General features: G+C 35.8%; 2 protein-coding genes across 2 annotated transcripts in view; both read right to left on the bottom strand.

Moving 5' to 3' along the window:
- uba7 (ubiquitin-like modifier activating enzyme 7) overlaps positions 1 to 13,122 on the bottom strand; it is a 55,256-nt gene extending 42,134 nt beyond the window's left edge. Inside the window, exons 1-17 of the mRNA XM_055213238.2 lie at positions 12,898 to 13,122; positions 12,454 to 12,501; positions 12,030 to 12,198; positions 11,594 to 11,728; positions 10,974 to 11,080; positions 10,703 to 10,793; positions 10,229 to 10,361; positions 10,042 to 10,139; positions 9,637 to 9,798; positions 7,749 to 7,913; positions 7,219 to 7,323; positions 7,061 to 7,141; positions 5,473 to 5,628; positions 5,044 to 5,209; positions 4,775 to 4,968; positions 1,981 to 2,045; positions 1,138 to 1,333 (exon numbers count right to left, since the gene is read on the bottom strand). Coding sequence (XP_055069213.2) covers positions 1,138 to 1,333; positions 1,981 to 2,045; positions 4,775 to 4,968; positions 5,044 to 5,209; positions 5,473 to 5,628; positions 7,061 to 7,141; positions 7,219 to 7,323; positions 7,749 to 7,913; positions 9,637 to 9,798; positions 10,042 to 10,139; positions 10,229 to 10,361; positions 10,703 to 10,793; positions 10,974 to 11,080; positions 11,594 to 11,728; positions 12,030 to 12,198; positions 12,454 to 12,497 — 2,067 coding nt within the window. The 5' untranslated portion in view covers positions 12,498 to 12,501; positions 12,898 to 13,122. The remainder of the gene's footprint in view (positions 1 to 1,137; positions 1,334 to 1,980; positions 2,046 to 4,774; positions 4,969 to 5,043; positions 5,210 to 5,472; positions 5,629 to 7,060; positions 7,142 to 7,218; positions 7,324 to 7,748; positions 7,914 to 9,636; positions 9,799 to 10,041; positions 10,140 to 10,228; positions 10,362 to 10,702; positions 10,794 to 10,973; positions 11,081 to 11,593; positions 11,729 to 12,029; positions 12,199 to 12,453; positions 12,502 to 12,897) is intronic.
- Positions 13,123 to 14,181: 1,059 nt separating this feature from the next.
- LOC129450035 (odorant receptor 131-2-like) lies at positions 14,182 to 15,187 on the bottom strand. Its single transcript, XM_055212415.2, has one exon. The coding sequence runs from the start codon at positions 15,163 to 15,165 to the stop codon at positions 14,302 to 14,304; it is 864 nt and encodes a 287-aa protein (XP_055068390.2). The 5' UTR covers positions 15,166 to 15,187; the 3' UTR covers positions 14,182 to 14,301.
- Positions 15,188 to 15,977: the final 790 nt, after the last annotated feature.

Genomic DNA, 15,977 nt, shown 5'->3' with positions numbered 1-15,977 from the left:
ATACTCAACATACTCACTAATGCATAGTTTACAGTAATCCTAGTATTAAAATGGTATTAAAGAAAAAACTATTAAATTTAAGTCCTAATATCCCTTAAAGGAAATGAAAATCTATTGACACACCTTTAGGGTTTGTTTCTTGAGTACTAGGCAAGTTTCTTCTTACTCAATCTAAGCAGCATAAATGCAGAAAAGTGATGTATTGTTGCGTCATATACAATATCTATGAGTTCAGGTGGTGCAACAGAAATATCTGGGTTGGGAGATAGTGGACGTTTTCAAGTTTCAACACTGTTACTTGCTCATGTCTCCCTTCCTCCGATTGGATGTTTATCTTTGTATGCAGACACTGATGCTCCATATGATGCAACCATAGACAGACAGCAGAAGATTGACGGGATGCATTTTTGATTCAACATGAATCACACATTTAAAAAAACAAATGCCGAAATTACTTAAGAGTTTCAGCAACTTCAAAGTGGGTGACCATATTTATAAGAACCTTATAATAAAAAAAAAAATTTTTGAAATTGGGATTAACGGGATAGTTTGCCGAAATATTTTACTTTCAAGTTGTTTCAAACCTGTATACATTTATTTGCTCTGCTGAACACAAATGTTCGAAACCAAGAAAATTTGGGGCACCATTGACTTCCATTGTAAGAAAAAAACAATACAATGGTAGTCAATGGTGCCCCAGACCTTTTTCGGTGAACTATCCCTTTAAATACAAGTTTTGAATAACATCTTTGATCCAAATATATTTATGGATATTTATATATTTTCTTTGAATTAGGCAAATCTGATAAAATGTTGGTTTACAAAACCTATCGTGAAGGTCTGACTCTGTTTCTATTGTTAATTCATCAAAACTTGCACCATTACTGATCTCTCTCACTGCCTCAAGAAGTAGAAGCTCAGTTAAACAATAGATTATTCATGGACAACAGTGCCATCTGCTGGTCCAAATAACTCTTGCAGGATATATTTTTCATAAGAATCACACTTTACAGGTCAAATACACTGAGGTTTGAACATGTTACAAACTAGCAACTTTTTATTTACAATCCCAAAGTATTAGCTACTATGTAACACTGTATTTATAAATTCTCTATTGAGTTTGTCTCTCAGTATTACCTGATCAGGGGGAAAGCAGTGCAGCAGCTGTCTAATATCATTGTTGTAAAGTGTTTCCCACTGTCTGCGAGCCCAGCCGACACAGTCAGTCCAATTTTGTGGCTGTTCCTGGGTCAGACTCCTATAGACTCCTTCCAACACTTCTACAGCCTCTACATCTCCACGTGCGACAGTGCGATCCACAAATGCTGGGTCACTGCAATGAAAAACAGACCACATAAAAAATTTAATGAAGTGATAACCAAAATTACAATCTGAATGTCATTGATTCAGATGACACAATATCTCACCAAACGTCATGCTTATGTTATGCAAATGTTATCTAATGCAAAGACAGTTTAATTGTGGTCTAGGAGCCAAAAAACTTTTTGGAGACACTTGTGGGGAAATGGGCTGCTATGCATTAAGTGATAACTACAACGCAGGAAAATGCATTTATCTCAACAGACCAACAGCTAATAAATCAATCGTTAAAATTCTTCAAAAAGGAAATGTGCGTTTTTAAGTCAGTGTTTTTGAATGGTTCTGGGTTGATGTGTAATTTAGTTGGTTGGGGTGGGGACCAACAGGCTACGGTTTGCCGACATCTAACAGGAAGTAGTTGAGAAGCCGTTATGTGGCGGCCTTCCCTTTGCGGTATCTGCTTCCTGTACATGCCACCTAAACTTCCTGCACACTCGTCTCTTCATAAACATCCTTCACTGTAGTTCAACTGAAAAAACATCTGACCGTTGACACTGGCAGGAAGTCAGGGGGTTGAGCTAATAACAGATGGCTTAGCTTGGGCATGAGACCCCCCCCCAAAAAAAAAACTATTACGCCAGCTAAATTGCATTTCTATACCTGAGAAACTGGTTTACATTCTCTGCTGTGTGCTTAAAGAGGCCTTCAAACTGATCTCTGCCCCACTGAAAGAAAAGAATAAAGAAATTAGACATTAACAACTAAATACAGTAGCTCTTACATCTTACAAATAGTTTTATAAAGTCTAAAGCTTCACTATAGCTCTTACATCTCACCTATAGCTTTGATACTCTCCTATATATGGCTCTGCTATATAGCTCTTACATATCACCTATAGCTTATATACTCTTCTATATATGGCACTGCTATGTAGCCTTTACATCTCATCTATAGCTTATATATTCTGCTATATATGGCTCTGCTATTTAGCCTTTACATTAGGGCTGCAACTAACGACTATTTTAATAGTCGACTAGTCACCGACTATTGAAACGATTAGTCGACTAATCGAATAATTATTATTTTTTTCTAAAATTTAGCATGAGATTGCTTTAATTCTGTGGAAAATGATATTAAACAAGAAAGAAGGGGGTAGTTCAATGAAAATTTTTTACATTCAATGAAAACAAGTTTTACATTTTTAATAATTGCAGCTACTATGATTTTACCAAAACGAAGTTATGTATTTCAGCTATTTTAATATATATATATATAAATATATATATGCTGCATTTTTTAAGTTTTGAAGGTTTAAATCAAAACAAACCAACTTGAGTTGAATTGATATTAATTTGAATGCACAACCAAAAAACGAGATTTCTGAAAAATTACAAAAACAGAGTTTTATATATACTCAGTGAGGGCATTTGCCTGTTGTGGGGTGCACGTCTGCTTCTTTTGCAGAAAGGGGTCCATGGTGGATCTCTTCTTCAGACTGCATGCATTTAATTTAAAATTTTGTCAGGCACAGTCGGGCATAACGTTAAATCCTTTATTTATTTTAAAGCGAAAATACGCTTATAAAATGTACAATGTACATCCAAAACAAAACGTATTGGCTTCCATGTTATTTACATCTTACCGAGGCGAGTCAAACTCCGTTTCATTTAACTGTCCGACGTGCTTTCTCTTTAAATGTTCGTGCATGACCGAGGTGCTGCCGTGAAACGCAAAGACTGCTCTTCAAACCATGCAGGTAATCTTTTTATTCGCCGTATCCAGGCTTAAATGCTCCCAAACTTCGGATGTTTTGGTACGCGCAGCTGCTGCGATGGACGCTGCCATTTCTGTATGTTATCACTGAGCAGAGAAGCTAATGCGCATGTGCGACTCTCGCCAGAGATTGTAATGAAGAGAGACGCCTCACTCGGTCGGAAAAAAAAAACATGTCTGGCGACTATTTCTATTATCGATTTTTGTCGACAACGCCGAAGAATCGTTGCAGCCCTACTTTACATCTCACCTATAGCTTATATACTCTCCTATATATGGCTCTGCTATATAGCCTGTACATCTCATCTATAGCTTATATATTCTGCTATATATGGCTCTGCTATGTAGCCTTTACATCTCACCTATACCTTATATCCTCCTATATATGGCTCTGCTATATAGCCTTTACATCTCATCTATAGCTTATATACTTTCCTATATTTGGCTCTGCTATATAGCCTTTACATCTCACCTATAGCTTATATACTCTCCTATATATGGCTCTGCTATATAGCTCTTACATCTCACCTATAGCTTATATACTCTTCTATTTATGGCTCTGCTATATAGCTCTTACATCTCACCTATAGCTTATATACTCTCCCATATATGGCTCTGCTATATAGCTCTTACATCTCACCCATAGCTTATATACTCTCCTATATATGGCTCTGCTATATAGCCTTTACATCTCATCTATAGTTTATAACTCTGCTATATATGGCTCTGCTATATAGCCTTTACATCTCACCTATACCTTATATACTCTCCTATATATGGCTCTGCTATATAGCCTTTACATCTCACCTATAGCTTATATACTTTCCTATATATGGCTCTGCTATATAGCTTTTACATCTCACCTATAGTTTATATACTCTTCTATATATGGCTCTGCTATATAGCCTACCTCTTACATCTCACCTGTAGTACATATGCTATTCTATACTAGTCAACATTTGAAGTGGATCAAAACCTTTCATAAAAGTTGTCGTAGCCTCTTATGGAATGGCTGAAATTCCACAAGGGGGCGTATTTGTTCATCAGACGTTGCACAATAAACGTGACATCCGAATATATTCACTATAAATCGTGAATGAAAAGTGAGATTCGAACGAATGTCCATTAGTGAACTAATTGTATACACTATTTATAACGTAATTTGGTCAGAAATGTCAAGATTGTGAGATGAACAAATCGTTTTGGATTAAAAGGCTTGGATATTCCATTTCCTTTTGGGAATTTATGAACAATTTGTTTTTGGACAATTTCACTGAAGTGGATAAAGGGAAGATTTTGAAGGTAAGAAAATATCCTAAATCGGCGCCGCCCGGTTCAGGTAACAAACAACTAGATTACAGTTTTATGACTGCTAAAAATCATATTATGCTTCGTGTGTGCGCTTAATGGAATCCCGAAAGTCTAAGCTTTCCAACGATGTGCCGCATGACCGTATATTTTGAAGATTTAATGCTTCAAAGTTACAATGACGTTTATGCAGCCTCACGTGCAAGGGAGGGGGTGTACCGTGTACGGCACAGTGTTCCTTATCAGGTTAATACCAATACCCAATATTCGTTCTTGTCTTAGGACAACTTTGATTAACTTTTTTGATCCACTTCAGATATAATTTACATGTAGTGTAAAAACTATCCATTGCTTCACTGCGCTCCCCCCTCACCTGTAAGGTGTGCTCTATACGGTGTGGGAAGTTTTTGAGAGTGCACAGTGGAATGGCTTTCTGTCCTCCAGATGAGGGTCCATATGACTCGGTCAGATGTGGTACTACTACCAGCGTGTGGCCTTTACTACCCAGAGTTCCTCCCTCCAGCATGGGCTTTTTACTCCTCACACAACATTTGTCAAGATAGACTCCTAAAACAAACAAAAAAAAGTTAGAAACAAAGCTACAAGGCAAACAAGACTCAGTATAATCATGTCAACACTCACTGGCATCCACATTGTCCAGCGCGGCTGCCACTCCGTCGAGCTGACCATAAAATGAATATGTGTACACCTGCTCTGTTTCTGGAGCCACACGGTTTTGATGGGCAATGATATTCATGTAGGGATTCATACTTCTAACTGATTCAGCTGCTGCCTCGGACTTCAGCCTCTGAACAATGAAACACAAAACAATGCTCTATAATTGGGTCCCCAGTGCTTCTATCAACCTAGAAAATGGGATAAATAACAACCCAGTAACTTGGTTGTGTTAAACCATTCTCTGCAAGCAGGTCATTGAAATTTGTCACCCCTTGTGATGTCAGAAGGGGATATTACCGCCCCTTAATCATTGAACATATTTAAAAATGTTTTCTGAAGATTAATAAAATATTTTGTGTACTTGGTAGGTAGTGGACCACTAAATCATCTCACCCCAATGTCCTGAGAGCGAAACAAAAATTGTCGATTCAGATTTGATCGCTCAATGGAGTCCATGTCTGTAACCGTGATGTTCCCGCCCTCTCCTGCACCCAGACCAATCAGAGCGAAGTTTTTCAGCAGCTCACAGCCAATCGCTCCAGCTCCAACCTAATCAAAAAGACATTTCAGTAATATGCTAATAACACTATAAGGATTGAAAAGCTCAGGAATTTTGGAAATATTCCAAGTTGGAAACTTAAGGAATTAAAGGAAATTATTTGTAAAGTTTGGGTAATTTATACCAACTGTATCACATACAAACATCAACTTCCTTAAGATTTTACTGAACCATCTGTGTGCCACAAATCCCCTATATTCCAGTGTAATTTCCATGGAAAGTTTCCAAATATTCCCAGATATTTGCAACTCTAAACACTATACAAGACTTATAATCTCTATGATTGAGAGAAAGTACAGTATTGAGGTGATCTAAGGCTGGATTTACACTGCAAATGTTGATGCCCAATTTTTGACGACCCGCTTACATCATCTTTTAAAAGTGACTCGTATCCGATATCAGCATATACACTTAACTCTTGGCAAAACAATTCTAGGTAGACATACTGACCCGGAACAGCTTAAACCACTAAGGAAGTAAAACGTTGCAATATGCAATGGACACAGACAAAAAGATTACAGAAGATTATAGAGCTTTTTTTTTCTTTATTTCTGTAACAAGATGTAAAACTTCAACATTACTACACTAAGGAGGCCGTCGTCCTCCATTGCGCTGTTAAGAAGAATCATTTGTTCGCAGGTGATGTCCACCTGGATGAAGTCATTTGCACACGTCTTGACATGGGAATATCCGATCTGTCCGCTTACATTGCAGATGCGAATGCATGTATCCGATTCATATATGATTTATTTTTCACACTGAATGAGTTCTGAAACCGATCAAAGAATATCGGAATACAGTATATGCGATTTTTTTCCTGCTTACACGTTCGTGGGTCATATCCGATCTGTGCCAGATGAGGGAAAAAATCTGAATTGAGACACTTCAAAGATGCAATGTAAATGCGGCGGTCCCAAAACACTATTGGTACTTATATATTTGGGAAATTTACAATAAAATTCACATTTTGACAACAGTGCCCCAAAGCTTATTATGCTATATATTTATATATATATTTTTTAAACATTATTACATGCAATATTTATTAGCTCGCATTAATTATAACTGGTATTGTCAAATAAAAGTTTTTTTATAGAAAGCAGAGCCACTCATTAAGTAAAATAAAACGCACAATGGTGATGACTCGTTTCCTGAAAATCTGAAATACTAATTTGACTCACAGAGGAAACTTGATTTACACAATCTTACTACTCAACAGGAAATGTTACCTGATTTACAAACTACTTTCTGTAAATTCTAAATCACTGAGCCACTGATCTACACTTGGCTTTTAATAACAAATCTTTCATAAACAGCTCACAAAGCTTTATTAAGAATAATCTGACTCAGTAAACCAAGCAGCAGCTTTACCATAATGTGAAATGTCTCCCTCTGCTGGTGAAAATGCTCAATTAAACTCACCAAAAAATACTTCTGTCTCTTTAGTTTGTCTTGAAAAGCAGATCCGAACACAGCGATCTGTCCATCGTATCTACAGTCTCTCTGCATGATAGAGGACAAAAGTTGAAATTACAGGAATAAAAGATAAATATGTAAAGACAAAACACAACATAACTTACAGGAGCACAGGCTTCTTCAGTCAGAACTTCCTCATCTTCAGGCAAACATTCAAGGGCATCGAAGTATAGCCACTGTCTAAGAGGAGTGAATTTACCACTGCAAGCCTGAATGATTTAATAAACATTAAAGCTATAAACAAACTCTACTTCAAAATGTATTTAACACACAATCATTAGCACAATTAGCAGATACACCATTAGACAAATCATTAGGGTGGGACCCCAATATACACAGAAGTAAAATGTTTAAATTTCACTCTATTACAGCTCTCCCCCAAAACAACATTATTGTGCACTGATAACACCTCCAATGATCATTGATACGGTATGGCACTGTATGACTCCCATAATGATCCCATAGCCATTACATTGGCTTCTGTGGTGTTCCATTCTGTGCCTGATCACAAATACTGAATGTATGAAGTATTTTTAATTATATATAATTTTATGTAACCAAAATCACCTTCTCTGTATGTCTTAGTGCTCTATATTTTTCATCTGTTCTTTATAACTAAACATTTTTACCTTACCTTTACCACCTCTTGAGCTGCCAGACCCCCAATGAAGGCATTGAGAGGCGCCAGGTCACCGCTGGCACTCAGAGATAATTTACGCACAACATCTTCATCAAGTTCGTTGAACCCTGTGGTCACGCAGAGCTCTTTTGTTATTTTGACCACCTGTTCGGCGTCGGCCTGAGAGGGCAGCAAAAACACAAGTTTTGTCTAAATTAACAATTAAATTAAAGGTGCAGTGTGTAAATTTTAGAAGGAACTCTTGACAGAAATGCAAAATAATATACATAACTATATTATCAGTGGTGTACAAAAACCTTACATAATGAACTGTATTGTTTTTATTACTTTATAGTGAGACTATTTTATCTACATACACCACGGGTCTCCTTACCCGGAAGTCGCTGTCATGTTTCTACAGTAGCCCTAAATGGACAAACTGTTCTACAGAGCGTGTTTCATCCCTACGTTGACTTAGATGATGACATGTTTGTCCTGTGGCAGCTAACGTAGCTTCTCATTGCGTTCATGAGGCTTCGAAACATTTACGAATCTTTTGTTTCGAATCATTGGTTCGGAGCTTGTTTCAAACTGGCCAAAGTCACGTGAATTTAGCAAACGAGGCTTCATTTCATTACAACGTTTCGAAAATCCGACGATTCACCACTAGGGGGAGTTGATCACAAATGACCAGTGTAGGTGAACTCGGGTCAGTTTTATTACAAAAGTTCATAAAACATTCATCCTTCTGACCTTGTTTATAGACAGATTTAATGACAAAAATGTGCATAATTAAAAAGGGAGTTTGTTTTAATGATTTGTTTGCCATAAATAAAACTAAAAACTCAGAATACACTTTTTATTATGTTTTAATTAAATTATATTAAATAATTAATTTTTCTTAAAAACATATTTTTAGAACGATCTTGCTATTATTTAGTAAAAAGTGTAAAATGTTTGGACAGATCTTGCTGCTTTTACACTTTTTTGACCAGCAGGTGTCACCAGCGTGTATGGTGTTTCGAACGCTTCGAAAAGCTGAATCAATTTGTAAAGCAATTGGTTCAATTGATTCAAAGCTTCGAAAAACTGAAACTGCGTCCTAAACCGCCTACTTCCATACGATATAGTAGGCGAAGTAGTGCTTTTTAAATACTATATAGTATGGAAGTAGGCGGTTTGGGACCCAGCTTGAATCAATTTGCGAATCAATTGGTTCAGATGTTTCGAAGATTCGAAAAGATTCGTTTCTCCCATCACTAGTTGCAATACACAATCTCACCACTAGATGCCGCTAAAAACCCCATACTGTACCTTTAAGTTAAAGGTGACATAGAATGATTGAACGGGGTATTTATCCTTGTTCTGTGATGTGACATGTAGACTATTTTTTTTGTTTGGGTTTGTAATGCCTTAGAAGCTTCCTAAAAACCTCTCTCAGATAGCTCTATTAGGGTGGGGGATTTTAAACAAGTGGTTTTGCACCTATTTGGCTCCCCCTACTGGCTTAACTTGTAATCTCATTACTGATTGGCTGACTTTGCTGCCACTCAAAAAATGAAGCCAATTATTTTAAAGTGGAGGGGCAGTGAGATGCCTGTGATGTCATAAGCATCAGTTTTTCAGATTGGGCCGTTTTCTGGCTGACATTTCTAAAAGAGGAATTTCTATGAGACTGAGATGTTTAGCATGTTTAGCACTTTTTGTATGTTCGTGAATGCGGGTAGACTACCATTATTCAGCAAAGACAAGGTAAAAATGATTTTTCATTCTCTGTCCCCTTTAACTTTTTACATTTTCACATTTACGCATTTGCCAGACGCTTCTTAATTAAACAAACTAATTTAAGGGTAAATGATTTTAATACGACTGCTAAATACAGCCTGCTCTTTTACTCACTAACCTGAGATCTAGGACTCGGTATTCGGCTGTTATTCTTAAAGAAAATATGCAGGGCTTGAAAAGCCAGGTGGAGAGATAAATGTCTTTCTCTTTTGCCATGGTCTGTCATCTCCAGGACCTCAGGATCTCTAAGAACTTCTTTCAAAGCCACGTCCAAAGGTTTCTGTAGGCATTAAAATATCAACATCATTTTATGTTTTATTAGTGCTAATAAACAACAAGCCCATGACAAAGCAAACCCAGGAGAGCTTTGGCTTGTCATAACGCGACACAAACGTGTAAATGATTGTCTTGAGAGTGATATTAAAACTATAAATCCCAAAATTTACAGATTCTTTAATATTGTATTATTACTGTAACAGCTATATAACCCCAGCTATTAAAATACGTTAACTCTAATACTTACAAAGTTGAAGATCTTTGGCTGTTTGACCTCAGTCGCCACTCCGCTCTTCTCATAGTCAGAAAAGCCTGAAGTGTCACAGATAGTGACGGAGTACTTGTCTAAAAAATCAGATGGGATGTTATTGGCTTAATGTGTGCTACTGCGATCTACCTGCTTTTTCAAACAAGCATGTTGATATCAAGCGTACCTCTCACTTTGATCTCAATAGGGGCACAGCCGTTAAGTTCTGTCATCCCTTGGATCCCGGAAAAAGTCACAAACATGCCATCAGTAAACTCGTGACTTTCCTCGTCTGTAAAGCTCACAATGCCCGGATTTCCCTAAAATGACAATTTTAATAAATAACATGCTGCACCTTTAAAGCCATAGTTCACCAAAATCTAAATAAATCCCATATTTATTTGTGAGACATAAATGACTCAATTTTATCAAGTAATCAATAAAAAAAAACATAAGATTACTTGATTACAAAATAATTAATAATGACAGCCCTAATAGTGTCACATACCCATAAAAAATATACAAATCACTATGGTTAATTCAAATACTGCATGGCACATCATATACACCTGGGATAGCATATAAAGTAAATTATGACAGAATTTTCCTGTTCATTTATGGAGGACAGAACTGAAATTGAAAATGTGTGTATTTTTGTCACCTTGCTAATATGTGAAATCATAGCCGAGACTGGAGCGTCTCCATCTGTATCTCTAACCTCGAAAGAATCTCCAAAATCACAGAATAACTGCCTGTAAACAGAAACTGGTTTAACACCATGTCAGCCATTTCTGTGAATACATAGTTTATTTCCTGAATAACAAGGTTAGATACCAAAATAAGCAACTTTTCTAGCAAAGTAAATCCTTTTTGTTCATTCATTGCATGCAAACTGGTTTTGGGTAGTCTACATACTTGGCAACGATTCTTACCCACAAAGACCTCTGGTGTCAGCCACAATAAACTTTATTTTGTTCAAGTTGCAAAACTTTCCCAAGCGTAACTGCTCGTCCATGGAGGAATTTGTGAGCACAACCACCTATTGCACAAAAAATAAAGCATAACATTTAAGACAAAACCAGAAAATTGTTATTGGCTATGTTTAACGGTTCTGTCATCTTGCTTTTATTAGGAGTATGGATGACTGCTTTCTTGAAATCAAGACAGTTCTAGAAAATCATTATACCGAACCACATTAATGAAAGACCTTTCTTAAAACTTTTCAGAATGACCAAAACAACATTCAGATGCTTCGGGGGATTTGTCCAGGAATGCCATCTCATCACCCACTTTCAATAGCGAAGGCAAAGTCACATGACATTTTTGATGTGCATAGAGGAGTTCATTCTGTGAATGTGTTTCCATCGTACCTTGTATGCATATCTTCTTATGGAATACGACATTTTATTTATGCTTATTTATTAGATTTTTTTTGTAATTGATGCACATCTTGGTATTTCCATCTGGCGTTTTTATGCAATATCCCAAAATTAAAAATGTGGATGGAAACATTGCTATTGAGCAAGCATCTATAACAGGAATTTAAACTTACTTGAAACTGTTTGAGAAAGTCCTCAGTGAGTTTGTCAGTGTAAGCAGACACTCGGACGTAGACATTCAGACTGGACAGCTGTTTTTCTGAACACATGGCTCTGTTTTGGCCCAGATCAGTTTCCTTCAGGTAAAACTACGAAAGAGAAGTCCATATAAATATTTATTGATTTATACTTGTTTGTATTTGTGCAATGCATGATCCATCACATACTGTAATAAAATTGTTCACTCAGCTTTATGTTGTTCCAAACATGTGTGACTTACTTTCAACCATGAAACACTCCAAAAAAGTTTTTGGACAACTTGCATATACAACTTGCATTGTATTTTCATAGTGCTTGACATTTTTAGACCATGCATGTAATGATTTTTGATGCTTTGCGTTTCCAGGATGAACGAAAGTCATACATGTGTGTGACAAATGCCAAACCGACCTGGGAAGACAAATCTCTCCACTCCACCACACCCTCATCTTGGATGGTAACTGACCGGACCCCGGCCAGAATGACGTTCTTGGCAATCTCAATGCCCAGACCTCGCATCCCAGCGATGAGTACATCCGCCTGTCCCATGCGACGCATCGCATCATGGCCAATGACATACCTGTTGCAAGATGCAAATTTAATGCAAATGTAATGTTTATAAAATTAGATTAACAAACGCAATGTTATGTCAAATATCCCCAAAATACAACTCTCTATAAACTTAAATGCTGTTATTTTTTTTTCAAATAAATGTATTTTGTGTGATATTATCAGTAAGCTAACTCTTCTATAAAAATACATATTCTTCACTTTCATTATCTATTTACAGGAAACCACAGGAATGACAATGAAACATTTAAAGTTAAGCACTTACAGTTGTCGAGAATATAAACCCTCATCAATATCAGTCTGAGCCATATTCCTGTAAGATTGTTAAATACATTTAACTTAGCATTCAATTATTTACAGTATGAAATTATTTGACCTTCAATGCAAGGGTTAAATTGCTGGGCAATGAATGACCCTGAAACGAACAGAATTAATTTCAGTCATGTTAACTTCACTTACACTAAAGTGCCATGGTAATATTGTGCTTCACTGAACACTTTATTATAATGAAACTATGCTTGTTAAACATAATAATAATGTCATCCAAAAATACCATGGTATTTGTTAGGCATGTGTTAGTAAGTTTTATTATGCTAGTTTACAATGCAACAAATTACGGATTTAACATACTGCATTTTCATATAAACGACTATAATGACGAATTACTCATAAGCGCTGTCAATGTGTAGAAACGCATTTTATTGATTACCTGTATCGGGAGGTTGTGTTTTGAGTCTGTCGCGTTCACTGTCAAAACAGAAAGTGGTTTCATTTCTGAGGAAAGAGTTTCACTTTCACTTTAGTTAAAATTCAACTCGGCAATTCGCATGTTTTCATTTTTATGTGGCGATTAAATAGATAATTATTTGTTTTTGTTTTATAATCAAAGCTTCCGGTCACAAGACGAGAAGTTACTCAAAACGAAAGGTGTGTTCGACTGCAAGCGGCTCTGCGCTGCGCACGCGGAGCGTTCTATAACATCAATGTATCGCGCGAGCGACTCGAAAGCTTTATTCTCGCGATACTTTGATGTCATACACTGATCAATCTGCGCAATGCCGCATTAAGTTGAAGCAAAGATGTTCGATATAATAGATAAGTTATAAGCTTGCTTGCACGTCTTGTCATCTGTACTATGAAAAATCAGTAATATAGATGGCGCTACAAATCGTTTCATAAAATGCCAAAAATAGAAATAAAGTGGGTCTTTTAGGTGTTAATTTAATTGTCTCAAATGTTATTGTTTCTTTGTTTTTATTTTTCAGAAATAAATTATTGTTCATATAAAAACGATACCACCATCTCGTGATGTCTGGAAATTAAAACATATTTTTAAAATAAACAAATTAATTAAATATTTATTTAAAAACTATTTAAGTATTTAACATGTGAGTTAAATTCATTCAACTGTAATTATTTATAAGTGTTTCATAAATAATACTTATAAGTATTTTAGTTACATGTTTATATTCAACAAACATTACATAATATGTAGTACAGAGATACATTTGAAATAAAATTCGTAAAGGGACGAAATTTGGCACAAATGCTTTATTGTATTCAACATCAATCTTGACATCATCTGCATGATTTTTGCTGCTGTGTTGTCAAAGTAAAATTGCACTGACATATTTCTTCCTTTAAATGTCTCTAAATGCACACATAATATGAGTAGATACATAATATGAGCTCTGCCCTTCAGATTAACTGGGGTGTGTTTTATAGCACATTTTCAGAGTGATTTTGACAATTTAAGAAACAGTTAATAATATGTGCCAATTGGAGATGATAGGCTGATAGTATATGTGCAAGGTGCTACATGCCACAAGTATACAATATGTAACATTTCACCTTCAAAACAAGACTATAATTTTTTCAACAAATAATTCAAGACGTTACGGTACTGGTTCATAAAAATATGAATAATAAAATAACAATGATGTTTATGATGGCACAATCTTAAAATATAAAATAAATGTCTCCAATACATTGAGATGAAACAACGCGTAATAAAAAAATAAACACAACTATTTCATGAAATACAGTCACTTTGGCATATTTATAGGGTCACAGTCCTTAGAAATAAATTGTTACAAAAAAATGTTTTCTTTAATTATTTTGCAAACCTCTGATCTCGGACACCATATATCAAAGGACTCAGTAATCGTGGAATAATATTTGTAAGCAGATAATTAAAGAAACTGATCTTACTTCTGTGTACTGGGAAAAAAATATAAAGAATATAATTCAAAACTGGGGAAAGATAAGACAGCATACAAAGAAGTAATTGCACACCATGCAACAGTATTGTGTTTCGGCCCTTATTTGCTGATCCTTGTGAAGTTGCCTTTTTTGCTGTGAACAAAACTCTGCAGTAAGTATAAATCAAAATTAACCACACTAATGACATATAAATGACTTGTGAATAAGTTGTACGATCCTGGTGGAGTTGGGTAGGAAACACAATTGGTGTGTAGCAAAAAGCAGGAGGTCTGAAGGAAGATTCAGTCTGTGTTAAAAATAAAATAATGATATCTGCCAGTGAAGGTATGGCTCCTATACACCATAAAAAACTAATAAAGATGTAGGTCCTTTGTGGTATGCATATCTGATGGTGGTGCAGAGGTTTACAGATAGCAATGAAACGCTCAATGGCCATGCCGGCCAGATTCAATGGACTTATCATAAAGGTAGTTGCGGCAAGAGTTAACAATGTGCAACAAAATGGGAAATTAACAAATCGTAAAGTGTGGCTCATCACATGGAGCATTACTGACAAAAAAATCATAATCATGTCATTTATTACAAGGTGAATGTATAAAATATATCTGGAGTCTCTTGAAAATATTGGATTGGAAAAGAAAGTGACCACAAGCACTGTGTTAATAGAATTAATGATAAGTCCAAGAAAAACAGCAACAATGTTTTTAACTAAAGCTTCCTCATAACTATCCACTAGATCAGACGTTGAGTTCATCTTCTGGGTCTTGGCCAGCAAGGATCTGGGAAAAAACAACAGTACTGGTTAATATAAACAACTCAAAATAAGGTTAATCTCATTTTATATAGTCTTTTAAAAATAGAACTTTTATGCCAACTCTTTTATCTTTTTTTCACCCTCCATCCTCATTGTATAGACTTACCTTAAAGCAGTATTAAGGCTGTAAATATGTGGCAGCGTGCAGCTTCTCTCTAATGCAGTGCTAATTCATGTTCACATGCTTTTATGGGCTGTGAGGACATAAATATTAAGCTTGCTATTGCCGTGGGGACGCTTTAGTTTATTCTGACAATTTCCTTTGCATTTATTGTATTGCTGAACCTGTGCAAAAATCATGTTTGTTTTTATACAGATATATAACATTCTCGTTTAACTTCTCAATTCAGTTATCATTTAAGGTTTCAATGTTGTTTCACAGACATATATTACTGTCAAGATCAGTGAAACAAGTCTAAAGATAGGTGGGTAGTGGCCTGAATGTTGTTATAGCAGACTGGTCCAAAAATAAATTGATTGCAATTTTACCTGAGAGTTAAACCGGTCAAAAACATTTAAATTAAAAGATGCAAAAGTATTTTATAAAAATATTATATAAAAATAAGAGCATTTTTATTAGAGATTTAATTTGTCATAACAATAACCACCAGCATGAATTCACAGCTTTTTTATTAACATATAACAGCCCAATTCGAAATGGCCAATGACATACCTGTTGCGAGATGCAAATTTAATGCAAATGTAATGTTAATACAAAAATTAGATTAACAAATGCAATGTTATGTCAAATG

Source organism: Misgurnus anguillicaudatus, chromosome 8 (assembly GCF_027580225.2).
Source record: "Misgurnus anguillicaudatus chromosome 8, ASM2758022v2, whole genome shotgun sequence".
In the NCBI taxonomy this organism is placed as follows: Eukaryota; Metazoa; Chordata; class Actinopteri; order Cypriniformes; family Cobitidae; genus Misgurnus; species Misgurnus anguillicaudatus.
This window is presented reverse-complemented; position numbering and strand designations above follow the sequence as displayed.